Source organism: Neolamprologus multifasciatus, chromosome 19 (assembly GCF_963576455.1).
Source record: "Neolamprologus multifasciatus chromosome 19, fNeoMul1.2, whole genome shotgun sequence".
NCBI classification, from domain to species: domain Eukaryota; kingdom Metazoa; phylum Chordata; class Actinopteri; order Cichliformes; family Cichlidae; genus Neolamprologus; species Neolamprologus multifasciatus.
The window spans coordinates 3631653-3659249 of record NC_140457.1 but is presented as its reverse complement, the minus strand read 5'-3'; the positions used below and the strand labels follow the sequence as shown (position 1 = coordinate 3659249).

The 27597-nt window shown below is 42.4% G+C and overlaps 2 protein-coding genes and 1 long non-coding RNA gene across 3 annotated transcripts; all 3 read right to left on the bottom strand.

Annotated features, from left to right (window-relative positions):
- Positions 1-236: 236 nt before the first annotated feature.
- Positions 237-9551, bottom strand: bsdc1 (BSD domain containing 1). Its single transcript, XM_085143564.1, has 11 exons — positions 9368-9551; positions 8790-8844; positions 7788-7904; positions 7524-7691; positions 6407-6461; positions 5494-5609; positions 5338-5406; positions 3800-3884; positions 3249-3716; positions 2983-3086; positions 237-1759 (listed from the first exon to the last, which is right to left on the bottom strand). Exons 1-11 carry the CDS (start codon positions 9376-9378, stop codon positions 1730-1732), a joined length of 1278 nt encoding a protein of 425 aa, XP_084999690.1. The 5' UTR covers positions 9379-9551; the 3' UTR covers positions 237-1729.
- Positions 9552-15398: 5847 nt separating this feature from the next.
- Positions 15399-16921, bottom strand: olig4 (oligodendrocyte transcription factor 4). The gene has a single exon (XM_085143565.1). The coding sequence runs from the start codon at positions 16525-16527 to the stop codon at positions 15754-15756; it is 774 nt and encodes a 257-aa protein (XP_084999691.1). The 5' UTR covers positions 16528-16921; the 3' UTR covers positions 15399-15753.
- Positions 16922-26806: 9885 nt separating this feature from the next.
- Positions 26807-27313, bottom strand: LOC146495725 (uncharacterized). Its single transcript, XR_014871034.1, has 2 exons — positions 26928-27313; positions 26807-26851 (listed from the first exon to the last, which is right to left on the bottom strand). It is a non-coding gene; the product is annotated as an uncharacterized LOC146495725 (long non-coding RNA).
- Between the last annotated feature and the right edge of the window lie 284 nt (positions 27314-27597).

Genomic DNA, 27597 nt, shown 5'->3' with positions numbered 1-27597 from the left:
ACATTTAAACCTCTAGAAGTAGTTTCACATCTTTTCGCATCATTTTTGATTTTTTCCATCTTAAATCCAAATTTGTCCTGACAAAGACACTAATATAAGTACTTTTGTAGCAGCCAAGTTTTTACAAATTAAACAGTAAAATTCTAGCGGAAACTTAAAAGTATCTCCACATATTGTGCATTTTTAACGTTTTCCTGTCGTCCTGCAGTATGCCGTTAAGCAAGACACGGAGCTCGTTAGCCATGAATCCTTTAATGACAGAGATCACCTGGAAAATAAAGTGAAATAACTGACGTTAAACAAAAAGAAGTCGACAGCTCCGATTAGTTCAACGTGTGATTCTGAAGGGAACACGCAGCCGAGAGTTATATACATGCAACACATCGTCAAAACCTGAAGAACAGCCAAAACGAAACTAAACATACAACTCAACAGTGACCATCTGCACAATGTTTTGCATAATGTTATTGCACAGACATGCAATCTAAAGCACATAATACAATAATTAAGCATTTCTTGTAGTATAAATATTACACCTCTAGGCTTATTTTTCCCCAATACGTTACAGATGATGGATAAGGAAATCGGAAAAGCGTGGAGCGTGCTCACTTCACCCTTTCGTCTGCTTGGCACACTGCCTGCTGAGCCATTTTGCTCTGACGATGGACCAACGAAGACAAACACAAAAAAAAGAAAAAATAAATCATAGGATTGTTGTTCTGACTGAACCTGCGAGCTTTCCTCAAATTCAAACCAAAGCATCTGGAATCACAATACCAGAACCGGTCTGAACTCTCTTTATTGGGTCAACTGTGACTGTTCTCTTAACAAACTCCCTCTACTCACATATGACAAACAGATAAACAACTTAGAATTACTTAAAAATGACAGACACCAACACAAATCTTGTACATCTGAATCAATCACGCGACGAGGAGAGAGGGAATAACGACACGTCAGCTGGTTGTGTTTCAGATGGTGTCACAAAAACATTTGGATTACATCGTCACACTACCGTGTGCTTTACAAGGCCGTACAACAAGCGTCGGGAGTGAGTCCAAAATGAAAAGCAATCTGAAGGAAAAGAAAAAAGGCCAAAATATTTTTTTCCATTTTGAAGATTCACTTGCATAAAACAGATGAGAAAGAAAAGTGTCGTCATTCATGATCACTCAAATAGGACAAAAAAAAGAAGAAAAAGTCACGTTTAAAGTATTTCATCTTAGAAAGGAGACAAGCAGCATTACAGTTTATGGCTATTTCGCAGCCAGCATTTAAGTCATCGCCTGGAAATACACTCGCAACATATACAAGATGAATTTTAAGTGATAAAGACAAAGTAAAGACAAACAGCTCCTCCCCGGCTGCTGCAGTGAAACCCTTCACATTCTGACTCGCCCTCGAGCTTTAAGGTCAGAATGATTACAACCTGTCCTACGCTAGTGTCATACGCTCTCTAAAGTGAGAAGTTACTCCAACAAATAGCCAAGAGTCATTTCCCTCGCTAGAGGCCTACAGCTGACAGAGCACTCTAATTCTTATTGCCTTGGTCTTCCAGTTGCGCTTTTCAACAGGTTTACCAATATGGTCCAAACCCGCCAGAAAAAAATCCCCCACTGACAATCATGACATGGTGACAGAGTGGACAAAGAGTTAAAACACATTAAGCGTGGTTCGTCTGCAGAGAACTAGCTTTAATGGCGGGACGGGGTTCGTGTAGCCGAGGCACTCACTCCCAGTTCTCCCAGTCTTCATCCAGCTGGTGAGAGGAGGAGGGGAAAAAGTGAGCAGAATGTACACAACATGAATTATTCATATATAGAGATGGGTACCGGTATCTGGTGCCATGATGGCACCATGGTCTGACATAAACGGTAGTAACCAGACCGAAAAGCAGCGCACATTTCAGTGTTTTTTTTTTTTTTCCTGAGCTGTGATACACTTTCTTCTTCCTTACATTTGTATTGGCGGCTGGCAAACAACTGAAAGGTGCATTACCGCCACCAACTGGTATGGAATGATACACTTTGGATTCCAGCCAATCATTTTAAGTTTCCGAGGATAGTAGGCGGGTCCAGGTACGTACGTTCTTTTAGAGCAGAGCTACAGATTAAAAATGTCCAAGGCAAAGCGGTCAAAGTCTGGCTGTACTTCACAGCAAAATATGCAAACTCAGCAGCTGCAACAAGTGCTTTAAGCTGATACTGTGATACTGTCAAAGGAGGTAACACCTCGAATCAGATGAAACACCTGGCGACGCATAGCGATTTTTTTTAAAGCCCAGAAATGCACCGTATTTGATAGCTTGCTGCGAGACCTCACACCGAGCACATCTACTGCGGGTGTGGTGCCTGTTATCGGACCCGGAGTTAGCAGCATCCCCCAAAAACCCGAAGAGGAGAGTCCTGGTCCCTAGCCCTGCCAGTGTAGCAGAAATGATGAGGATGATGATGCAGCAGCAGCCGTTCTTCTCTGCGTGAGTAGCTTAATGTTGTTCGTGTGTAATTTACGTTGAGTAGGCTAACCACGTTATTACATTAATGCATGTAAGGTGAACAGCAAACACCGTCATAGTTACATGCAGCTGTCTTCTTGTTTGATGGCAGATACTCCCTTCACCCTGGCCAAAAAGGCTAAAATGACCAAAGAAAAAGTGGAAAACAGTTAAACATGAGAGGTTTTTGGACAAAGTTTGTGTTTTTTCCATTGTTTAAGCTGCTTCCAGCCAAGAGTGATACCATATATGCCCTATAGCTGCAGAAAAGGCTAACATTGTTATCTTTTTACAAAAAAAAAAAAACAGCTGAACATGAGAGGTTTTTGGACCAATTTTGTGTTCTCCATTCTTTAAGCATCGGTTTGAGCACCATTTAAGCACCGGCACCGTTTCAAAAGTACCGGTTTGGCACCGGTATCGGATAAAACCTAAACGATACCCATCCCTATTCATATATGTCTCCCCATAAAAAAAACTCCACAAACCTCTCCAGATGCTTCGATTTTAGAGAGAGCCATCTGGACCTCTTCTTCCGTCATGTCCAGGTCAAAGTCTTTCTCCCAGTCCTCGCTCACGTCGGTGCTCGAGCCTGGAGATGGAGGAGAGAGACACAACAAGTCGGGACTTTATGACCTTGACTCTGCGGCTTCTTCTAAGCCTATTAAGTGGAAAACTCATAAACGCATCCCTGAACCTAATCCTGTTTCGATTCAACTGGAACAGTAAGACCAGCAGCCTCGGGTCATCGCACCTTTCTTGCCGTTCTTGGAGGGCGTAGACTTCCCGCTGTCAGAGTTGAGCTCAAAAACTCTCAGGTCCTGTGGTCCATCTTCTTTTGAGTTTTCCAGTTTTGAGGCCGGGGCTCGCGCTGACACCCCGTCAGCTGTGACCTCGGGCTGGGTAACGGCCTCCACTTGAGCTTCAGGAGGTAAGTCACTGTTTCCGGGTCTCTGCTCGTCTTGCGTCTTGTTTACAACATCCTCCAAACTGGCCTCTGTCAGTTTCTCTGCCAGCTCTGTGGTTACGGGCTCTGGCCGCACTTCTACCTGAGTCGGCAGACTGACGCTGTCGCTGCTGACCGAGTAGGTGGTTTCACGCTCTTCGCTCGGGGACAGGACGGGACTCAGCACAGCGGCCCCTGTAGGAACTGTTAGGTTGCTGCTGTCCAACGGGGGCGTGAGGTTGAGTTGTGATGACGACGTGGCACCGAGGAAGTCATCTGACAATAAACGCAGGAGCCAGTGTGAGTGAAAGTGTTACAAAGCAAAGCTGGCAGATAACCATTAAATCTCCCGAACATACCCTCCTCTTCTTCCTCCCAGCCCAGCGTCTCTGTGTGCGCACTTTGCTCTGCTCTCTGCTTCAGCGCCAACCTCCTCGCCTCCTCCTAGATAACGCAGAAAAACAAAAGCTTCTATAGTCTCAATATCTGTGAATCATAGACCCATTAAAAATTCAACAAGTCTTTATATGTCTGTCCCAAGCAGCATCCATCCATCCCGAAAAACAACCGCCACCATCTACAGTTCTTCTAATCGCCATCTTAGGCTCCAAAAGTACATTGGCCCCCAAAGTGTCTCAGCTTTAGAGCATTAAAAAGCAGCATTTAGAGGCTGGCACAAAAAATGGTTTTGGGCCTCTTAAAAGTTCCCTTCATTAAAAAAAAAAGAAGAAGGAGAAGAAGAAGAAGAAGAAGAAGAAAGAACAGAAAAGAAAAAAGGAAAGCCTCTTTGATCGACAGCTAACCCTTTTCAGATCTTTTAATTGGACGTATCTGATTAATCTTACGGCTGTGCAGTTCAGACCATACAAGAAGTTTGTGCTTCAGGTGCTATTTGCTAAGTTAAATTCTAGTAATTACTTAGCGCTAATTAGCCGATATATGTCTGATGTGACCATTCAGTTTATTAATGCAGCGTAGCTAACCGAGGTTGCTAGCATCAGCTGAGTTTGTGGTTGTTCAGATGAGCAGATCTCATGTTTCACCATGAGTGACAAACCCCGAGGACATTCAATCACATGAACACAGCCAAGTACCAGTTCTTCAGTTTAACCTTAAACTCAACTTTAACCTAATAAACCTCAAACAGGATTTGTACTTAGTGTAAAACTGTGACCCGGCTTAAAGTTTGTACTGCTCTGATGATTTAAAACTCACATTCGCTCCAACATAATCAGACATGATTTAATTTTTAATGTACTGATTGTATTTGCCTTCCTTTTGCAAATGTCTTCAAAACAGTTTGGATGTGCAATTTTTGAGAAAACTGCAATCAACAATCTGCTGTAATGTTAGCGACTTTCATAAATAAATTATTGTGTTTTATACATAAAAGTACTGTTTACTGCCGCAGCCTTTATTTCCATAATAATGTGTTGAATAACAACTTTAATGGGAAGAGGAGAACGTCTTCTCCGTTTAGGGAAAAAAAAACATCATAATAGAAATGCACACGGGGTAATTAGGCGTTAAAAGCATAATTCCTATTTCACACTGAGAGCAACGTGCAGACAGAATACAAAGAGGCACCAACGGGAGTGCTGCTGTTATTCAGTAAATCTCATCTCCTGTGAGTTCGTGTCAGTGTGAAGAAATCATAATGACAAGAAAACACCACAAATATCCTCCCGCCCAAACGCAGACCGTGTTACTGGATTAGCTTTCCCATTTGGAAAAGAAATTTTCATTCAATAGTTCTTTGTGTACGTGGCTCATTTTAAGGTTCAGTTTGAGCACGTTGGTAAACTGGCCAGCAGGTGGCACCCAAGACAAAACATTTAAGTTGCATGAAAGATGTGTATATAGGAAAAAAGAAAATCATATGAAACGGCAGGTTTACCTGATCCAGCTGGAAGACTTTGTAGAAATATCTGTGCCAGAACTCAGAATGTGCTACGGCTGCTGGCACCTGCACAAAAGAGACAAAGTTCTTATCTTCTTTATTTATTCAAAAGGAGACGAGGAGCAAACGTTCGAAGAGAGCAACAAGTGATACCATTTTGGTATAAAGCGCTCGTATAGAGGGACTGTTGACCAAAAGCTCAGAGATTTCGCCTTTCTTATCTTCCAGGCTGAAGGTGTACAGCCAGCTCTCAAACTGCTCAGGGGGGCCTGACAAAGAAAAAAAAACAACATTTCATTATTTAGATAATTTTAAGGAGGATCTGATCAAAAGGATCTGATCAAAAAATCTTTAGACCAATATATGGTCTAAAGATTTTATTGACCCTGCAAAAGGTAAATACAGGTCTCTCAGAGGTATAAGAGAAAACAAAACACACATTCAAAGTAACCAAAACACTACATCAATACGTCTGCCAACAAATAAAACACACTCAGCAGCCAATTTGTTAGGCAAATCTGTTCAAATGCTTCTTACTACAAATATCTAATCAGCCAATGGCGTGGATGGGGATCAAAGGGGACTTAAGTGACTTTAAATGTGGCGTGTTTGTTGGTGCCAGATGGGCTGGTATAGATATTTCAGAATACGTTGATCTGCTGGGATTTTCCAATCCAACCATCTCTAAAGTTCACGGAGAATGGCCCAAAAAGGAGAAAATATCCAATAAGTGTAATTTCTCTGGGAGAGAACGTCCTGTTGATGCCAGGGGTCAGAGAAGAATGGTCAGACTGCTTTGAGCTGATAATAACTCATTACAAAAAAATATCTACAGAACAGCATCTCAGCATCACGCTGATGTGATGCTATTATGTCAATATGGACCAAAGCGTCCGAGGAATGTTTCCAGCACTTGTTTGAATCTATGCTCCAAAGAGTTCTGAAGGCTACAGAGGCTCCAACCCAATAGCAAGGTGTACCTAATGAAGTGTCGACTGTAAATGTCTGCAACAGAACCCGTTCACAGACCTTCACAGATCAACCAGTTGATCATGATTTTTCTTACCATCTGGCTCGTTGCAGTATGTTGCTGGGTCAGCCTGCAAACTGTAGAGACGTGCCTGCAGGAAACAACAAACGCTGAATGGAGATCGTTTCGTTTCCACACGCACATCATGTGCTCGCTTTTGCAGTTTGATAACACAACAGAGACTAAAACTGGAGACGGACTCTGTACTTGATAAATGCAACGTGAAGCATTTTCTTCAAAGATTTTCAGCAAAAAGGTTTTCGCTCGCTCTTCGTCTCACACAAAATTCCAGCTCCAGCTTTAACAAGTTAATCTACCAGGTCTATCTGTATCATGCAACCTTAGTCTGTCTATATTCACCACATGGTAACTTATGACAGTGGCCAAAACATTATCAGGAGCAAAGCTTGTTGAAAATGGGCAAAAGACAGAGGAGACGGTGGAGATGTAGATATATAGCAGGAATTGGAAAATGGCAAGAAAGAGGTCAATATTCAGAGGATCTCTCCCCTCCACAATCCCTTGAAGGGAACATTATCATGATGGTGTTCCAATCAATTTACGCCACTCTATGCAGCTCCAGTAATACTTGTGCCCGGAGCATTTAAGAAGAGGATTTAGGGAGTCTCTCAGTGTTAATATAATTTAGTCTGAAGGAGAACAGCTCAGTCTGTTAGTGATCCTCCATCCAGCTAGAGACCAAAATTAAAAATACTAAGTTCAGTCTCAGCAAAAATGACAGTGTAAACTCAACTGCACCCACTGCTTGTGGAGCTGGGCCTCCGTAAGGATAATTAACAGCTGGGTGAGTCAGGTCAGGATCTTTCCTCTCATGTATCATGTCCTGTTCTCATTGTTAGATCTTCAAAACCTGTTGTTTTATTCTCAGAGCTAATGTCACAAAAACGTTTCCTTTGACTGTACTGTGAGCATCAGATTTAGGAAACAATAATGAGGCCCTGTGAAGAACTGAAACTGCAGATTTCAACCAAAATCTCAACTGTTACCAAAACCATTAAACAGCCTTTCATGCTTAGACCTAAACAAGTGAGAAAAGGTGTAAACAGCGTGATGCATTCAGACCTGATGTGTGTTTAGCCATTTTTAACTAATGAATTAATGGGCGTGCTAATACACACACTTTAATACTCACCTTTGAACTGTCATAAACTTCTGTGGTTCCTGCTGGTGTTGCCACCAGCGTGATTACATCACAGTCAATAGTTTTATCAGGAGGTGGAGCGAGCGTGTCTGATATTACGCCTAAGAAACTAGAGAGGCTCTTCTTCACTTTTTCTGTAGTCTCAGAGGAACCTTCCACCTAAAAAGCAGAATAAATACACAATCGATCTGCATGTAAGCAGGCATTTGGGAGATATTCATGAAAGACACGACGCAGTTAAAGCCTAACACTTACTGCAAGTTTGTTTCTGACGGCAGTGGCCGTAGCTGCAATTGAGCAGGCTGTATCATGCTGCACCACAGTGGAGAACTCGGTCAGGTCTCGCTTTATGAATTCTAAGGCTTCAGATGACTGTAAAGAAAAGGACAAAGATCAAAATCCAGATTCAACCTCATCATATCTCTCAGGAAATTGAGAAACAGCCTATCAAAGTCACAAGCGGCGATACACCAAGACGGTGCCAAAATTCTTAAAAATATGAGTTGGTCTTTTGTTTAATTACTCTAAAGAAATCATTTATTTGGAACCATTTCATCTTTTTGTATCTGAGTTGATCTAAACTGAGCGGTGGTACAATGCTACAGAGTATGAAATTTAAAGTAAAAGATCATATGTTTTTTTCTTCAGCTTTTACAGCAAACATTTCTTATTGAGGAAAAAGGAGAAACTGTTGAAACTGTTGCAGTAAAGTGAGTTTTTAAACTGACACAACCATGTTGCTTTATATAACTCATTTCTTCTATAAAACCGTGGCCCTGTCTTCATCTCTCCTCTCACGTCCTGTCCAACAGGGAATGTTGACCACAGTTTGTTTTTTTGTGAAGCACCATAATAAAAGTACTGCTGAGTGTCTCCTTGTCCACTTACAGTACAGGCGCTAGAAGGAGCCAAAATGGATGCTTACAGACTGAAAACATGTTACATCCATTAGTGGTTCTGAAACTGTGGAGCACATAACTACAACTCGTAAAGGTGTGAACAACGTCCACTCATGACAGGAATGAATGTCAAGGGAATTTGGGACTTTGGTGATTTCTTTGAACTGTTCATTTTCCAGGGTGGAACGACTGTACACCATACAGCTTTAATGACTTTGAATTTATTTTGTTGTCTGGTGTATTTTGGCTCTTCCTCTTTATTAAAACCTCAAAGTATTTCATAATATTCCTGAGCATTAACATAAACAAAGGCTTACTAACTGTCTAATGTGGAAGTCTTTTGGTTTGAGATCATTACCTTGTCTTTGACGGCCTGGAAGCTCTGCTGCAGCCAGCCTCCCCACCAGCCTTCTCTGTGACCGCGCACATAAATCCAGAAAGAGAAGAAGAAATATTAACAATCAGCACCAAAGCTTTTCATTTACAGTCTGTTCGTAATCGATGAAAGGATCTGAGTTTGAGATTCTCAAGGATTCCAGAAACACACGCAGCTTTGACAGATAACGAGTAAGCTAACGTCAGCTCTGCTAGATTAAATGCTCGAATAAGTCGCGAAGTGATTTTCAAAGCTAAATATGATCACTGAGTGTAAAAATGATGAGTCAACACAGCCCGGAGTTTCTCACTGCGTGATTTAAAAAGATAAACAGCAAAAGCTAACTAGCATATGCTAACGCTAGCCAGGCTGTGTTTTGGTAAACAAACGCACTTCCTGAAAAGATTCCGAGAGCTTTACACGCTAGAGTTAACGCAAAGTAAACACACTATATCTGGTTAGATACACGACACAATGAGACACAAAACACATGCATGACACCGTCGCTCTTTGTAAGGTTAAAGTGTAAAAGTTAAAATAATTTGCGACTTCACTCTCACCCTTCAGCCATCTTCACACGATGACATCATCAGTATTTACTGAACTCTCACCCCGACAGCGTGGCTTAAAAAAAGGAAAAAAAAAAGAAAAAGAGTAGAAGAAAACACAGACTTTAATGACTTCTCATCTTCAGCATACCAATGTCCACATCACATTCTCAATTAAATAAACCCATTAAAAAACAACGTTTGGTTTTATAAACAACTATTTTAGTTTCCGTGTCCTGTCTACGGTGGCTGCAGAGGACCAAACAGTTCGGGAGCGCGTATGATCAGTTTCTCTTCGCATGGATTTCGGCGAACCTGCACTAATAAGGTAAAAACAATAGCACAGAATCAAATCACAAGTTGACAGAAACTGTTTAACGTAAACTACCGTTACTATGAATGTTTTAAGCCGTGTTTTTACAGTAAAAAGCATCGCGAAATGTTAATTAAACAAAATTATTATTTTCAAAAGTGGAAAGTGCTAATATTGTTGCCAGCACCACGTTTGAAAAAAAAAAAAGGACTAGCACTTAAGAGTTTGGGATTTGAGTAATACATTTATGTTTCATAAAGTTTGCTGCATTTTTTTTTTAAATTAGATTGTTTTTATTTGCTTCTATGATGTAGTGAAGAACAATCATAACAATTTCTTAAGTAACTTCTGAAATTCTTTGTGGCATCTTGGATAGCATAGTCTGGGCCAAACCCTGATTCATTGAAATCCATTCTTGCCTCATCATTTGATATCACTTCATCACATTTTGTGGGCTACTGTCATTGCCCTGGGTGTTTCCCAGCTTTTTGTGTTTAAGTTAATTTCCTGATTATTGGTTATTCATTGTTTTGTTCTCTTGATGTTATTTGTTGTTCTGGTTTCTAGTTTGAGTCACTATGTTCCTTGTGTCCCATGTGTCATATTCTTTCAGTCTGTCTCTCAGTGTCTAGTCCACGTCTTTGTGAATCGTGTCTTGTTTCCTGTTTTATTTTGATATTCCCAGTCCTACGTGCAGTGAGTCTCATTTTGCTTCCCCTTGTCTCGTTATGTATAATTTACCCCAGCTGTGTCTCCCTCCTGTTTCTCATTCCCTGATTGCTCCTGTGTGTATATAAGCCCTGTGTATTCTCCTGCTTGTTACTGGTCCATCTGTGTTCCTCCATGCTCTGTTACTTCCCTGTATCACGCCATGTCATTACCCTGAGTTTCTCTCATAGTGTCCTCCTGGGGTTTCAGTTTTGTTTTATTAGTTTTCTCAGTTTAGAGTCTTTCTTAGTTCTCTTTCTTGCTGCCCTCACTCTTGTTTGTATGTCACTCTCCATAATAAAGCTCACTCAGATCAGCAGTGCCTGTGTATTGGCTCCCTATCTTACCTCCACACGGCCTGCCACTGCAGCCGTGGCAGCTTCTGCTTGTACACCTGCCTTACTTTTTTGACGAAACTAAAAACATACTGAAAGATCAACTTCTTTCAGTTTGGTGACAATTTATGCATTATGAAACATGGTGGCTCACCGTGGCACAGGGCAAAAGTAATAATTCGTGACAAGTACATTTTGAAACCATGGCCAGAAAACTCCCCGGATCTTAATCAGACTGGGAATCTATGCTCAGTCCGTTAAATGCAGGTGGGCATGAGCAATGAGCAAGCAGAAGCCAACAAACTGTGATCAGCCAAGGCTCTTACCATGGGCCCACAATGCTTTGTATTGATGAAATATGCACTTTCCATGGATGGCAGCTCACTCAAACCTGTATGTAATGTTCAACGTTAATGTGAACAAATGCACCAAAACACCATCATGGATGCTGCTTTTAAACAGTCTTCAAGATTTATTATTCATGATGTACATTCCTGATTTCTGCAATTTAAGTTTGCTGAGAACACAGGACAGATTTCCACTTAATTCATCTTCACTGAGCTTTGGCTTGGACAAGTCTGCTTTGTTTCTGGATCTTTTTTTTTTTTTTTTTTGGCCTTTTTAATATTTTTCCAGACATGGTAAAGTGTTCATGTGCTTTTTTGGATGCTGCAAAAACTTGTATGTTCTTATTGGTGTTCCTGAGCCTGTGGAGTGATTTCTGAGTTCACCACCCAAAAGCCAACGCCATTCAGTAGTGGTTTTTGCCTTGCCCCTTACATGCAGGCAAGAGTGCTTAGCTTTCCTCACCTTTACTTCTGGAAATCTCTGCTTTTCTTGGATGTTTTTTTTTTAATAATAGCCTAATATCCTACTGACTAGTTTAAAGATGTTCCACCAGTTATTTTCCTAAGTATTACACAACCTTTCCATTTTGAAATTTTCAGATTAAGGGAGGGTTTAATTGACCTACAAATCATTTTTTATTGACAGTTACACGGTCTCATCACTCATTTTTGGAAACAATATTCTTGCTGTTGTGACCAAAAGCAGCCAACCAATCTTACAGCATCGTTTGGAGAAGTGCATCAGAGAAACAATGAGAAACTATAACCCAGATCTTTCATGGAGGAAAGTAATAATTTAAAAAATATGCTGATTTTTCTCTTTTAATTAACACTAATTTAACCAATAAGCTGTTTATGAAACCCATCAAATCCAGACCGGTGCGTTCCTTCTTCAGACATTATGTTGACTAATCAGCATTAAGCAGTTCCAGCCCGAGTCCCCCCATCAATCTCCCTCCTCTGTACATCTGTGTGCATACATGTGAGCGTATGTGCACACCATACTGCATATGTGTGTTGACCCCCAGCAGCTGTGCTTTCCCCTCATCAGTATTCTGAGTGAAAAGGGGTGGCGGTGGGGAGCTGGGCTTTACTAAGCATAAAATGTAAAAAGAACAGGCATCAAGCTTCTGGAAGTGTGCTCTCCCTTAATTGAAGTTCTCTTTTATCTAGAGTCTGCACAATGTGTGCGTATGTCCTCCAATACAAGTCCCCCGTCCGGCCCCTCATTCCTCTTAATTGGGTCTTTCAGTCCCCTAATTAACTCTGTCAGTGCAGGTTGGCCTGAGCCAAGTTGGGATAAGCGCTCCACTATTGATCAGTATCTGAAGCGGTTAACTTATCCATCTGTCTACATTTCATCTACAGAAGGTCATGGTGTAATAACATCAGTGCATCCTCTGTGCTGTTAAAAGATATTTCTGTCTTTTTTGACTCCAGCATATGTCTTTGCCAGATTATAAACTGTGTTTATAATCAAAATTTATATTCAGTTCAAGGCTTCCAAAATAGCTTCATGGCTAATATTATATAATAAAATCCAGGCATGAGAGTAACTAAATACAGTGACTCATGTATTGTTCTTAAAAAGTTAATGACGTTTATAAGTTTTTATTGCTCTGCCTCTCTGCATTCATCAGATACATTTAAATATTTTGTATTTTTCATATAAAATAAGGATCTTCTTATAGTAGATGTGAAAAAAATCACCCTATGATTACATTTTATGCCTATAAATGAATCTTTTAAAAAAGTACAAATAAAAAGAAAAGCTGTGTACCGACTGATTCTGTTTTTATTCGCCTGTTTTTAGCACAGTGAGTTTTCGGGGATTTACCTGCTGTGTTCATCTTAAGTGACATGTGCTGTATTTTTAACATTTTCAGTGCAGAGCAGAGTTTAAGGCTTCAATTATTGCTTGAAACATCTATTTAAACATTCATTTGGATCGACTACACCAAATAAAATGCATTAACTGGTGTAACAGTCTACAGCTACATCAAAGGATGATGTAATGCTTTTGTGTGTTTATCTGTTATATATTTAACAGCTTCAAAATACAAATTATTATCAGTTAGAAGTCATTTAAGTGATGGCACTGAACTGAGAGGAAAAAGTGAAGAGAAATCATTTTATCTTTCTTTCAAAATAGATGATTATAATTTTTTCTTATCGGCAGTAATTATGAGTGTTGTTTTGCAAAATATATTATACAGTTTTACACCCTGGAGCAAATAACTTTCTATATCTTAACTTTTTATATTTCAGAGTCTACAAAAAGACAGCTGAGGTCAAATTAGTTGGGGTTGCCAGACTAACGGGGCTCTAATTAAACATTTAAAGGCTGTTGCTCTGAGCACCGTGCCTCGGTTAATTGTTGCTGTAACAGTAATGAAATTAGTGTTCTTGGGCTTGTCCAGAGTGCATGAAAACAATGTTTTTAACCTGGTAGAATAAATAAATGCATGTCAAATACCTTCCCGCCAGTACCTTTTGCTTTCAGCCTGCGAAAATCGTGCCTTTTGGACATATTTGATGCAATATTTTAAGATAGATATCTTTAAAGTTCCTTGGAATAAACCATGCCTTGGGCGATGCACATAAATCACCAAATGTATGTAAAATGAGAATTAATGCTGTATTCTCAGAGGCATTCAGCAGAGCAGCTACTTTTGTTTAGGCGATATTTTAAATGCATAACTTTCACTCACTGTTGAGTATTATAAGTGCAGAAAATGGGCACATAAAGGATTTGAATGCTTGTTCCACCCTTGCTAATATAGACCAGCGTGTGTAATTTTCAGAGTTAATTGTGCACAACATTGTGACTGAAACCAGTGCTGCCACTGCTGGTTAGCGTATGCTAAAGAGCACTGTGGTGACAGCAGCGGCTGACCATAATGGTGCACAGAGGACATGTCCATATTGTATGATTTAAGAGGTATATCCATTACACATCGCAGTCATCACACCCACACTTGCGTACACTCTGCAGACCGCTGATGCCGTACCGTGGGTTAACACCATCTGGTGCCAATCAGGAAACACCAGCTTTGCACAAGTCACTGTCTCTAATTATCTACCTAGAGCAAAGGGAGGCCGATCCCCACTAATCTCTACAATGTGTTCTGCTTCCCATTCCCACCTGTGTCCCAATAAAGGGGGGTCTTGTGGGAGGACCGGGGATCTCTGTGTCAAGGGACTGGGGACCAGGTGACGCTGCAGCGCCGGTCCCCACGACAGAAGCTTCATCGCTTGGTTTGGCTGGCAGCTGCTTCCCCCCACTGAGACATCCCACAGCTGACAATCCCCCAGTACTGACAGGGGCTCTTTACAGTGTCAATAGCCTCATATATTAGAGCTAACCGCCTTTGTGGTGAGCGAGGGTGTCAGGCCTTTTGGCCCGACAGCGCTTGTTACCATGATGAAATGTAGATTGAATGGAGGGGGTCTGTGTCCCAGGCACGAGAGCTCGGACTCCCCCGGCCTTTGTGTCCCACGCATGGCTATTGTTCGAACCTATTCAGCACTTTCAAGAGCAGAAGGAGGGGTAAAAGTGAGAGGTGGGTGAGAATGATTTACATCTCTTCATCTCTCCCCTGGTCTTCAACTCATCTGTCAGCCGTGGGAGGATAAGCATGTATTTTACACGCCTGATTTGCTGCTAAGTGAAGGCTAGTCCTTGTTGAGCTGTTTGACGAGATCATGTTCATGGCAGTGTGCGTGTGTAAAGTGAACGTATGCTTGTTCAGTTTATTTTTAGAAGAAAGCTGGAACATTGAGTTTTTAAACATCTGATTGCAAATATGTGCTGATAGAAATATTCATCCTGTATGAATTAAAATGACTTGTTTTTTTTAATACAGACGCCATTATGTCCTTTGCTTAAAATCTGCCCTTTGTGTTCCTATATCCATGTTCTTATGAGACAGTGACAAATGGCTGGCCTAGAGCTGAGGACATGGCTGTGTCCCTTGCCTGCGTCAGACAAAAGTGACGCGCCTTCCCGGCGCCTGTGTCGTCCTTTCATCTCCTACACCCTGTTGAGGTGAAGATGGATGGTCCCCAGGCTCAAGAACACCACATTCAGCTTCTGTTCTGGTGTATTGTCTCGCCCTTCTGTCCCTTTTTAGCTCTTCAGAGGTTAGGCTGTCTGAAACTGGTTAGCAACAAATGACAACCTTTTTTCCTGAATGTCAGCTTTAGCACTTCTAAGTTTGTCATTTAAAGCACCAATAAATACCCTTGTAGAGTTGCTGTGATATTACTGTGTATTTGTACATGTCCAGAACGTTTCCAAAATAGTGACGCTGAGAAAGAAGAGACATTTTTCACAAACTAAAAATCAACTGCACATTTAAAAGAAGACGCCCAGAAGTAGTTATTATCAAAACAACATTTTAATTTAGGAAAATAGCATTCGTGCCAATCAGACACAACAGTTCCATTTATTTCACATAAGCTACTCTGATTAAAAAAAAATCCTCAGAACATTTAGAATACTTCTGTAAAAAAAAGAAGAAAAGAAAAAGAGGCAATTAATAAAAAAATAGCAGCAGTTTGTATCCCAAAAGATAGCTATATGTGTATTTACAGTATGTACAAGGTTTTGCCCCAGCCATCATTTTATAATTATTTTTTTTTTCATCAGTCTCCTGTTTGTGGTCCGGACAGTCTATTTTAAGAGAGACCTGCTCACTTGCTCATAGACAGGCTGTGTAATGTGGAGGTAGTGGTGGGCAGAGGCTGGCAGAGTGAGCAAGGGCACGGCATGCCGGGGAAGTGTCTGTAGGAGCTGCTCAGGTGGAGAGGGTCCTTCAGGAGGCTCTGGACTGGAGCGTGAAAGCTCAGGAAGCTGGCTGATGGAGGGGAGTGTGGAGCTGGGGCTGAGGAGGCAGAAGATGAGTGATGCTGAAGAGCTGAAGGCGTGCTGCCCACCAGAGAGTGAAGGGACTGGGCCAGAGGATGCAGAGGGAGGTGGGCGGTCGTGGCCGCAGGGGTAATGGGATGGGGAGCTGTGCGGCTCTGGACGGCGGCATTGCCACCATAAACGTCCCCAACCAGTTTCTTCATCTCCTCCAAAGAGCTGGAAAGCATGAGGATGTAATTGCGAGCCAAGAGCAAGGTGGAAATCTTCGACAGCTTGCGGACCGAGGGTCCGTGTGCGTACGGCATGACCTCTCTGAGGCCATCCATCGCCTGGTTCAGATCATGCATCCTCTTCCTTTCTCGACTGTTAACTTTCAGCCTCTGATCTTGCATCTCTTCCTTGCTGAGCTCAGATCTGGATTTGCTCTTACCGCCCACGCTGCAGCAGTCCGTCCCGCCTTGGCCCGCCTCGCCGTCTGCTCTGTTCTCGTGGCAGTACTTCTGGAACATCTTATTGGAGAAGAAGCTCCCCGCAGAGTCATCCACCACCAGGTCTGGAGACGAGGAGCGACTGCAGGTGGAGCCAGCGTCGGAATCCATTTCAGCTGAGGGAGAAAATTCAGGAACAAAAACAAGGATCCAAAAAAACCCCAAAACTCTTAAATCGTGACAGCTTGAGTTTAGGGCCTGAACTCTATGTTTCCAAACTCTCTGCAGTTTTTGTACAGCCTCACTTTCCCCTGAGTTTGTGCTGTTCAGCCTGATGCTCAGCCTCTCCCCAGGAGTGAGTGTCTAAACTGTCACCCCATGGGCCTGCTGGGGTGTATTTATACCACCGACGCAACAAAGGAACAATACACCGCATAATGAGACACTTATGGCCCCAGCCAATTGCAGAAGGGACACACTTTTACCCCCCTCTCTTAACAACTCCTTCCTGCGTCCCCCAGTCCACCTCCCTACAACCACATTAATTCTCCCACTTGCTGATGAACCCCCCTGCACGTTAACCAAACAGAGGTATGATCCCATGTTGTGTAAGGCTGAGTTAACCAGAGCTGTGTTAAAACTTTAATTAAAAACTGGCAGTATTTGCATATTTTTTTATGTTTCAGCACAGATTTTAAAGTAATCCTGGAACAGGGGAGAGGTAATCTAATAATAATAGAAAAAATCCAAGAAAAAAAGATGAATAAACATAAATTTATGACTTTATTATCTCAAATCAAATTAATCTACCTCCATAATCTGCAAAAGTTTCTTCCTCAGCTGTAAAAACATGTTTACTTTACTTTGAAAGTTCTCTACGCGGATGTTAAAGTGAAAGTGAGGCCACCGTTTTTATTGCCCCCTTCCATAACACCAGATAGATGATGCCTTTAAGGCCTTATTTACATATGGTATCCATGAGATACTTTGGAGGAAGGTATGAGGCACCATATGAGGCTCTTAAACATGTAAAGGGCAGCGTTAATGGCAGACTAGATACAATTCAACCAGAAGCTCAAAACAAAAGGGGTCAGATAAATTTGACTTGGTTTCCCAAACAGTCTGTGAAATCACATCACTATCACTGGAAGGGGGTCTTTCAGTCCAGGGGGAGGTAGTTAAAAAGATACTAAATGAGTGGGCGCAGCATTGTCTCCCTATAATTCAACCATAAAGCTACTGGCACTTATTGTTCTTTGTTTTTTTACTTTATCTTGCTAGCTATCAGGAACACAAGGAAAACTTTCTTCCTCGTTTAAATTTACGGCATTAAGATTCCTTCCAGGCTTCGCATCCAACATATATCTGCTGATTTAATGTTGTGGCGCTGTGACCAAGCCGAGTTCTCCACGTGGTGTTCAGAGGCCGGCTTTCACCACGCAGCTCAGGAATTTCCTGCCTTCCTTGTGCCAAGCAAAGCATCGAGTGAAGCAGTGCTGGAGGGCCGGGACCTTGAGAACATAACTCTTTTCTAAAAATGGCAAAAACAGCAGTTTTGTGAATTGATTCGTTGCATTGATTCTTGCCTGGAGCACAACAACTGAAAAGCCATCATAGAAAAGTATATTCTGTTCATTTCACAGGCATCAGGTCTGGATTTTTGTGTTCATCTGGTTGCTCAGCTAAGAAAATATTTGCCTTTCTCTGTGTTGTAAGCAGCGGGATGAATCTTTTGATGAATCTAAATCTTTTACTCGCTGTAGTATGAACCTACTGCAACGTTTATGACATATATCTCGTGCTCTTTGCTTTTAAATGTGTTTTTGTTGTTGCTTTATGCTCTCATGTTGAGTCTTTTGATATCCTGCTAATGTCACTGCTGACGCATATGCGTGCAAAGTTAGACTGATCTCACCAGTCCTCTGATTATCTGATGAGATGACAGACCAAAGTATGGTTTAATAAATATTTCAGCAGTTGGCAAGAGAGTGCGCGAGAGTCCCATTGAATTGTTCCAGCCTTTAAATTGTTTTTTCAAAGTTTCTTTTACAAGAATATTTGCAAGTCAAACTAATTACAGAGTCAACCACATTGTCCTCATCAAAAACTTCTGTTCTCAGATCACTAATGTGAGGGCAGTTAAAATCCAGTTGAGGTTCTCAGAAGAGTTTTGAATAATATAAATATATTTGAATTTCAAGTCTAGTTGCTTCATTGTCATTCCAACCATGTGCAGTGGTACAGTACACAGTGAAACGAGACAATGTGCAAGACCGTGATACATATAGCATATAACAGACCAGCAAACGCAGGACTACATAAAGTGCAATATGCAGAAATTGCAAAAAACTTGCAAAACTAAGACACCAGACAGAAAAGTGCAACAATGACAGCAGGTTGTGCAACAGACTGAGCATTGTGCAAAAAATAACTTGGTGTATGAAGGAGATTATTTTTGCATTAGTGGGATTTTTGTATGAGTAGAAAAAAGGCCCATGTAAAGGGCTGCAGCACAGCACTGCACCATCAGTATTTGATTTATTAAAGCTACATTTCCAATGTTTAATACGACTAAATACGCTTTTGTGATCATGCAGCGATGCTAAGACGACCTTGTACTTTCATTTAACCTGGTTTTTCTCGTATGTTCCTCGGTGACGGATTAGTGATTCGTCGTGTTCGTGTTCAAACAGATTTTCTTTGCTTTGTTTTGTGGGTGAATTGCTGCAGCATTTCAACCACAAAAAACAGTTTTCTTGATTTTTGTCTATTATTAATAATCTTAAAATTGGCCTCCCTCTGGCAGTGAACTTAACTGTGTTTGCTGCTTCTTGTGTTGGTGAGGTTTTATGGAAGCTGACTGCAAAGTTGTTTATTTAATTTTCTTTATTCTACTTATTATAGTGGATTTTTTTCCCCAGAGTTGTGCATGACTCATATGCATCATTTAAAGTCCCCCCCCCCCCCCCCCCCCCCCCATTTGAGAATAGACCACACAAAAATGTTTGAAAGGTTTAAGCCCATCAGGCTTGAGGTAATCCGGTTAGAAATTCAGAATGTTCCTCCGGTGGTCCTCCTTGGGCTCTTGCACTCTGGGGCCTCTGGATGTCTGGGGCCTGGATCTCCTCCATGCCTGCTTCATGCCCTGGGGGACGGGGCAATGGCTCTCTACATCCTCTAGCAGACCATTACATCGGGAAACCATTTGAATACAAGCGCGCCGATCCACACAGGTGTGCACATGGGTGTTCACTGTTCGTAGACTTAAATCACACCTTTCTTGGCTGCTACTTCAAAGCACATTGTGCGCTGTCTGTCCTGCGTGCTGCACAACAACATTCAATATTTAGTATTTACTGCTGTTTACACTTAGCTAGATTAATGCGATGGTGTTGTGTATAGTATGTTGCTTTGTTTTGTTTTTTTTGCTTGTTTTCTATTCTTTTTCTCTCAACAGGTGATCCTGGAGATATTTTTTCTTCCCCCCTTTCTCACTGTCCCTCTCCCCTTCTGTTTTTCTTTTCCTTCCTCTTTCTTTCTCCCTTTCCTATCCCTCACTCATGTCTGTCCCGTCTGTAACAACTGAAAATAAAATAAATAATAAAAACAAAGGTCGATCAAATGGACCAATACGGCAATGCCATGATGATCCATTTGGCAAAATAAATCCATTGGGTATCCTTGTTGGTCTTCAGACAACAATTCTGACGGCTAAAGAACCAAATGGGACAGGCGGAAAAAAAAAGAAAAAAAAAAAAAGAAATTCAGAATGTCTCTCTCTGACGATGCGGTTCTTCTGATCATCTTCCTTTATCTGATAAAGTCAGGTCCCTTATAGTAAACGGACGACGTGGAATCAGTCATTTCCAGGGAAGTGTGCTTATTAGCTTCTAATAATCTGTGCTTAAATTCTCCTTCTTCCTACAGGGGCACACTGAGGAAATACAAACACTGTTTGTGCTTCACAACTTCACTTGAGCTTGAATCTAAAGAACCACTAATTTCAAAATATGTGCCGATTTTGGTAAATCTATTGCTGGTCTCCGTGTCAGTGGGCTTGTGATCCCTTACACTCACAAACCCACACAAAGTTAGAACCGAGAATCAAGAGGGCTCTCGAGACCCCCCCACCACAGCTCCATTGGGGGGCCCCGCAGGGTGCTTTGGCTCGGCCACCATTCAGTGATATTATAATTGGGGAACTTTGAGAGCCAGCATGGGCCAGATATTTGGAGCATATGGATTTTCCCATCGTTAGGCTTGGAGCCAACATGGCTGCTGGACTGTCCTTTGCTAATTGGGTCAGTTCCTAATTAACTGAGTTGAACACAATGCTCCAGATTTCATTCTTTTTTTCCAGTCTTTCAGGCCCTTCAATGGCTGGTTCTGTGCCACAGTTTTCATTGTGTTTTACACACAAGGAAAGGAGAAAGGGATTTATAGTGGGTCATCAATAGTCTTAATAAATTATCTATAAATACAGGAAAATGTGCCAAGCTACTTATTAACCATACATGAAGTTAGATTAGTGAGAATGTCACTTATATGAAACGAATGAGGAACAGAGCTGAAAGCAGGAGCTGTGCATTAGTAAGAGTACTGAATGTATATCGGGATCACTGACAGGAACTTTATCCAAGTAACGAGTGTAATCAGTCCAACTTTTACTCCATTATTTTATGCATGAGCTCGATAAATCCCATTCTTGGCCTCAATCTTATTCTTATTCATGTGTTTACAGAGGCAACGGGCCACACAGAGAGACTTAAGGATCTCTGCATTTTCCAAATGAAAGCGTAGCCACCCTTCATGTGTCCACATAATCCTTCAATTTTTAACCCTGCACTAGAGTGTTTGACTTTCTTCTCCGGGTGCCACCTTTCAGGGCCCTTTATCCAATTCTGAGCTCTGCGACAGACTTTTTTTAGGCTTTAGAGACCCCCTCACTGCTGCCCTTTCTGGTGCACTCCAGTGAAAGTGCTCAGGTGACCAGAAAATGAGGGCATTATCACAGGCATATGCTTGTAGTGACAGAGGATCAGGCAAGATTAGGGCCTATCATGGCTCAATAAAGCGCTAAGCTGGAGAGCAAACCTGCGCTGTGTACCATAAGGCTTCCTTCACTCTCTGCTGGTCATTGTTCAACAGGATCAGTGGCTCGATCTTCTGTACACACACACACACACACACTGGGGTTTAATCTGCCGCTCGAGAGCCTGTAGAGGACATACATCTGCCTTTAGTTTCCACCGTTTGTCTCAGTGTTGCTTCCACATCAGGACTCTGAGATCACAGCGGGGCGAGTGTTCAGCAGGAGCTGATACGAGGAATCGGGTTGTTTTGATTCATCTGTGGATCTAAACATTTCCCTCTCAGTGCCGGTGTCTGTGCAGAGAGATATAAAGTTGTTTCATGAAGTAACCGAACAGGCAGACAAGTGTTTCTGAGAACGGGGAGTGTTGCCCTTTGTTATCTCTCACCGCTGGGACAAACTGCTCGGTGATTTATTCATTTACACTGCCTGAAACAATTGCATTATCTCGGCCGCAACACAAAGACACAAAGGCACTATGAAAATACCCTAGGATGTTTATGAGTCACTAAAGAGTCCAATAACTTTCCCCTTCATCTTTAAGCGGCCATGAAGGATTGCATGCTGAGGAGGGCTGCAGGGCGAGAGGAGCGAGGATGGGGATTCGGGCTGAGGTGCTGATTATGAGCAGGATGAAAGGAGCGCAGGCACTCTCCTCTGGAGCTGAATGGAGCTCGGTCAGCAGGCTGTCCCATACACCGACCTGCTCCATGCTGCTAGAACTTCATAAATTACCCCACTATTACCCTGGGGGGACACCGAGGGAGGACAGACAGGCGAGAGGGGGAGAGAGTGAAAGGGGACAGAGCAGAACCGGTTGCTGAGCAGACCATCGTCAGGAGTTGTAGGCATCGGGCCCAGATGTTGGCCTTCAGGTTGCTGGGACTCAAATGATGGGACCTCCTTTGACTTTTCAGAGTAGAAACCACAAATTATTCCTTTAAATTAAAAAAAAGCTGTTGTTGTTTTTTAGTTAACAGGAGTTTGATGGCTCACGGTAGTTTTATTTTTACATTTTAGGTTATATTGCTGCTTTTATTGCTCTTTTCTACTAATGTAGCTGTATATTTGTTCCTCTTGGTGCTTCCTTCTCCACAGCAATATTTTGGTAGGTGACGTCTGGTGAAAGAGGAAACTAGTGAAACACATTAAAAATGCTCATAGCAGTATTTGTGGAGCATGTTGATAAACCGAGCAATGAAAGGAGAGACTGCTGCTGAGTCTTTTAAATTAAATTTGTGGTGTGTCGAGCACCTCGAGGCGCATGCCATCTGGTTCCGTTCTCTTAAAGAGAAGGCTGAATTTCTGTATTGATGTTGATATCTCCAAAACTGTGAAACTTGCAGTCGGGGTGTAAACGCACTAGAGGAACTCTACTGTGCAAGTTTCGTTTATTTCATTTTGGGATTATAAATCACCCACTTTGCTTCTAATTTTGAATATTCAGTTTCTGTTATATTCAGCCTATTTTTGCTTTATTCCCATCTTACCCAGTGACTCTTTCCTCCTGTTTGTCCTGAAATTTCATGCTGAATTTGGAAAAACTGTGCAGCCCTCGACTCGGGGAATCAGCTGTTAAATCTTAAGCAGCCGGTCTCACTGAATTAATTTAAAATCCTAATGACACACGTCCAAGGCCCAAAAAAATACAAAATACAAATTTTACACACGTCCAAGTGTAAAATTTGTATTTTACACTTTATCTGATATACATAGTATACTTGTTCTGTGTATTTGTACTAATCTGTGCAGCTAGTAGTGATTGGACTGTTGTCTGTCTTGGCCTAAAAACTCTTGCAAACAACATTTTATTTATTTTAAGAGTCATGAATAAAAAATAAAGTAATTGCACTTTTGTCTCTTCTTTATTACTAAGGCTGACAGGTCTCAGGAGTCGCAGTGAGGGACTTGGACATGTGTCATTAGGGTTTTCTGCAAGCGTTTACATTCTATGTAATATGTGAATGTAAATATTTATGATAAATATGCCGATGTTTCAGGTCTCTGCTGCAGAAATCAGGTCAAACTTGTATTTCTTTATTTAATAATACATTTTATTACCTGGCCAGGTGGTGCGGCCAATATAGGTGAGGCTTAATAGGCAGAAAGTATTCTTTAAGAGGGGTTGACAGCTTTCTGCAAGTCTTCCTTTTTGCACCCATTTTCACTTCTTTAACATGCATACATAAAACTTTATGGTTCCCAAAAAAATGGTCCTTTACAAGGTAACTAAACAACAGATTTAACAAATAAATAAATAAACTTTTATTGTTTAAAGCAGAAGGCACCTCTACGTTCCCTCTGCTTTAAAGGGTGGATCCAAAAATTATATTTATTAATTCAAATTATGATTTAAAGTATCTCAGAAAACTTTTCTGCAGCAAGCCCCACAAGTGAAACTGAACCTGGCTTAATTATGTTTTTTCCTTTCTGTTCCTCTAAGCCAGTGGTTCTTAACCTGGGTTCGATCGAACCCTAGGGGTTCGGTGAGTCGGCCTCAGGGGTTCGGCACAGCATCCACCATGACATGCACGGCTCATTTTGTGCACCAGTAAAGAACATATGTCTTGAATTTGAAAAAATCATATTTTATTTTTCACTAAAGAGGGGCTCAGTGAATGCGCATATGAAACTGGTGGGGTTCGGTACCTCCAACAAGGTTAAGAACCACTGATCTAAGCTTTGATAACCGTGTCATGGCTCAAAAGGACATAAAATTAAGTAAACGTGAAAATTGGCCTCAAGTTGTCCGAATGAGCTTAAAACATTTAAACACATTCCAATCAGTCAGAAAAGTCACACGCATGCTTACAAGCCTATACAGATGCTCACAAAGTGTATCTGTTTGCCATTGTGTTGGTCACACTTTCGAACAGTTGGCCGCTCACTGATGCATGGGGGTGGCTTTGTGTCAGCGGTCTGCGCCCCCCCTCCCTCCCGTCCTGTCTCCTCCATCCCCCTCATCTCTGCGTTGTCCGTCTTGATAAAACTGGGGACCTGCTTTCCCAATAATCTCCCTCCCCGAAGCCCAAGCACGACTCCTGCCTTTCATCAGCACCATTGTTTCAGTGCGTTACCGCCGCTTGTGCTCCCTCACCACGGTAACACACTCACGCACCCCCTCTTCATCGCCATCCCATCTGTGGATAGGCCTGCCATGTGTCTATTCATAAGGCTGCCGGCGGCAACGCCACTGTATGCGGAGAGTACATGATGCCGTCCTTTTGTGTGGGTCTCGGTCCTCAGCTACTTACCGCTGACCTCAGGGTCACTGCACACAATAACCTGAGTGTTGGTGGCCACTGGCTATCCTCATTGGCCGGTGATTGACGAGCCAATCAATGGGGTGCGAGTGTGCGTTGTGTGTCTGCGCGTGCACACGTGTGTAGTTGCTATACAGCCTCTGTAGGTCAGCTGAATGAAGCGTGTCTGTTTTGTAAGTATTGCTCTGTTGAAGGCATCAGACTAGTTAGCGACACACAATTGACTTCTTTTGGCCTTAACTTGATGTGCTGACATGAATAACTGCAATTTAACTCAACGAGCACACGCCTCGTCTGGACATTACAAACTGTGAGCCCCGTGGAGTTGTGCTGCTATAACGTCAAACATCCTTGGGTCCAGGTTTATGTGTAGATATTGTATCTTAGACCGCTTGATATTCTGGCATATGCTCCCAGGCTATCATTTTGATCTCATCAGTCACTCTTTTTACCCCCTGCCTCTTCCCTCCTTTCACGGCACACACACACATTCCCCTCCAGAACCCACTCAAGGGGCTCAGGTGGGCGATTAGGAGCAGACATTAAACCTCAATTCACATACGGCTGGTTGTGAATGCTGATGAGGAGATCTGCTGCCGTTTCCAAAGTGGCTGAAACATGCACAGTTTCCACTCCACTGTCTGATGTGCAACTGTGTCCACACGCTGGCGATGATGATCTGAGCTCTGCTGATTAAAAACCAGGCCGTGACCCCGCAGTTTATGGACCTCCTGTTGTTTAACCAGCAGCGGGATGAAAAGGGCTGGCGTTGTTGACCTGTCTCGATGATCTGAGAACCGTGTCGTGCTGCTGTCGCTGAATAGAGATGTTTCATATTCTGGCGTGAAATCATGTAAATGGGTCTCAACGTTTTTTTTTTCATCTATTGAAGACACAACAGGTTTTCTTTGATAAGGACTGAACAGGAGTCAGTATTAAATGAGATGCCATGAGAACCTTATTACTTCACTGCTGTTATGGCCCGTCTAGGCGCGGCCAGACCACAACATAAAGTGTGATCCATCCCCAAGCAGCACGTCACACACTTAATATTTTGTGATAGTGATTTATTTACAATAAGTGCTGTTAAACCAAGGAAGGGAGCATATCGTAACTTCAGGGTGAACCCAAGGCCAAAACAACAAACAAAAGGTCGCCTATCTCAGGAATAAACAACTTACCTACCCAAAAAGAACTAAACCAAACGACAATCACTTTCCTCCCTGCCTAACAAAAACAGGAGAAAACTGATCAAACAAAAAGGCGGACCACCCCTACATGCTCTTACATCGAGTAACATATCAACACAGTGACACAGTGAACGGTCTGCCGGTTGGGTTGGGCCGAGGATGAATGAAGTGGCAGTCCCCGGCGGTCTTCTTTATCCGCTGCCTCCCGGTCCGCAGCCAATCAGTGCGAGCCATCCACCCTGGACGCACCAATCCCGGAGGAGCACGTGGAGACTCAAATTTACATGTGATTACGATCACAGTCGTAACAACTGCCCATCGTGAGCTATAAGATCAGGAATCTAAATAACAACATGGCTGATGAATAAACAGAGTAGACGCTGGATGGTGAGAGACTGATTACACCCCAGGATTCAATAGTTTTTAGAATCACCTTTAGCAGTAAAGTTACTCTTACTTTGCTTTTTTATGCTTTAATATACAGAGCAGTACAAATGTTAACTCAATGACTGCAAGGTGCTCAGGTCCTGAGTCTAAATCATCAGCCCTCCACCACCATGCTGACAGCTGTGTGCCGATGTGCTGTGTTTAGTTTTCTTCACGTGGCAAACGATGACCAAACACCTCGTCATGGTCTCATCTGTCCAAATGACATTTTTCCTGTGGTTTGTCCAAATTCAATTTTGCAGCCTAAGCCATGCTGCCATGTTCTTTTTAGAGAGAGCAGGCTTCCTTCTGCCAATCCTTTAAAATAAGCCTGTCATGAACCGAAGTTCAGTACACAAGCTGGACCCAGAAGCAGAGACAACACGCACAGGAGTACGAAAAATAAACTTTATTTCAACTAAAGGTGTCCCGGAAGGGTCAAAGGAAAACATGTGAGAAACTAGAAGAACCAAGGGACCGGGGGATGAGTTACGCAGGAACGCCGTAATCGGGACTGTGGGAGGCTGCAACAGAAAGAGGAAGAGAGTTACTGGGGAGCGGGGAAATAGCAGCATACGTGGGGGAGAGTATGAGTCTTACAGTCAAAGCGGGGCCGTGGGAGCCGGAGGGAGGGGTGAGGGTCCGCGGGGGAGCTCCAGGAAAGTAGAGGCGATTGGTACCGGAGGCGATCCAAACTCCAGACGGGCAGGTGGCTCAAAAACACGCCGAGCTGTTACCGCTGTGAGACGACTACGGACTGGCGTGGAGCAGCTGGCTGGATCAAATAGTCCACCTGATAATCGCCTGAGATGGGATGCAGGTGTGGCGTTAACAGCCACACCCGTGGGCGTGGGCATCCCATCAGCTCCTCGGACACCGGGCCATGACAAAGCCATACTTGTTCAGTCTTTTTCTGTCACAATCTGACTTTGAGGTCCACTAGCTGGGATGCGTTGTGTTAACACTCACCTGAATGCTCCAGACCAGCAAACTGGCAAAACCTCTGCTTTTATAGAGCTGCTCGGGATGATGGCTCAAGTTCATTTCATAGCAAGCAGCAAGTGGCTGCTAATTACTATTTAAATTCCTCTGGAAACACGTGTCTGCATGTTTTGGCTTATTTTTAGGACGTTTTCTCATGTGGACAGTGGACACAAATGCAGACTTTAAGATGGAGTGGCATAACCTTTATTTAGTGAAAGTTGAATCCAACATCAGACAAAAATAAAGTTCTTAAAGAAAGCAGGGAACAGACCGTGTGACACAAAAA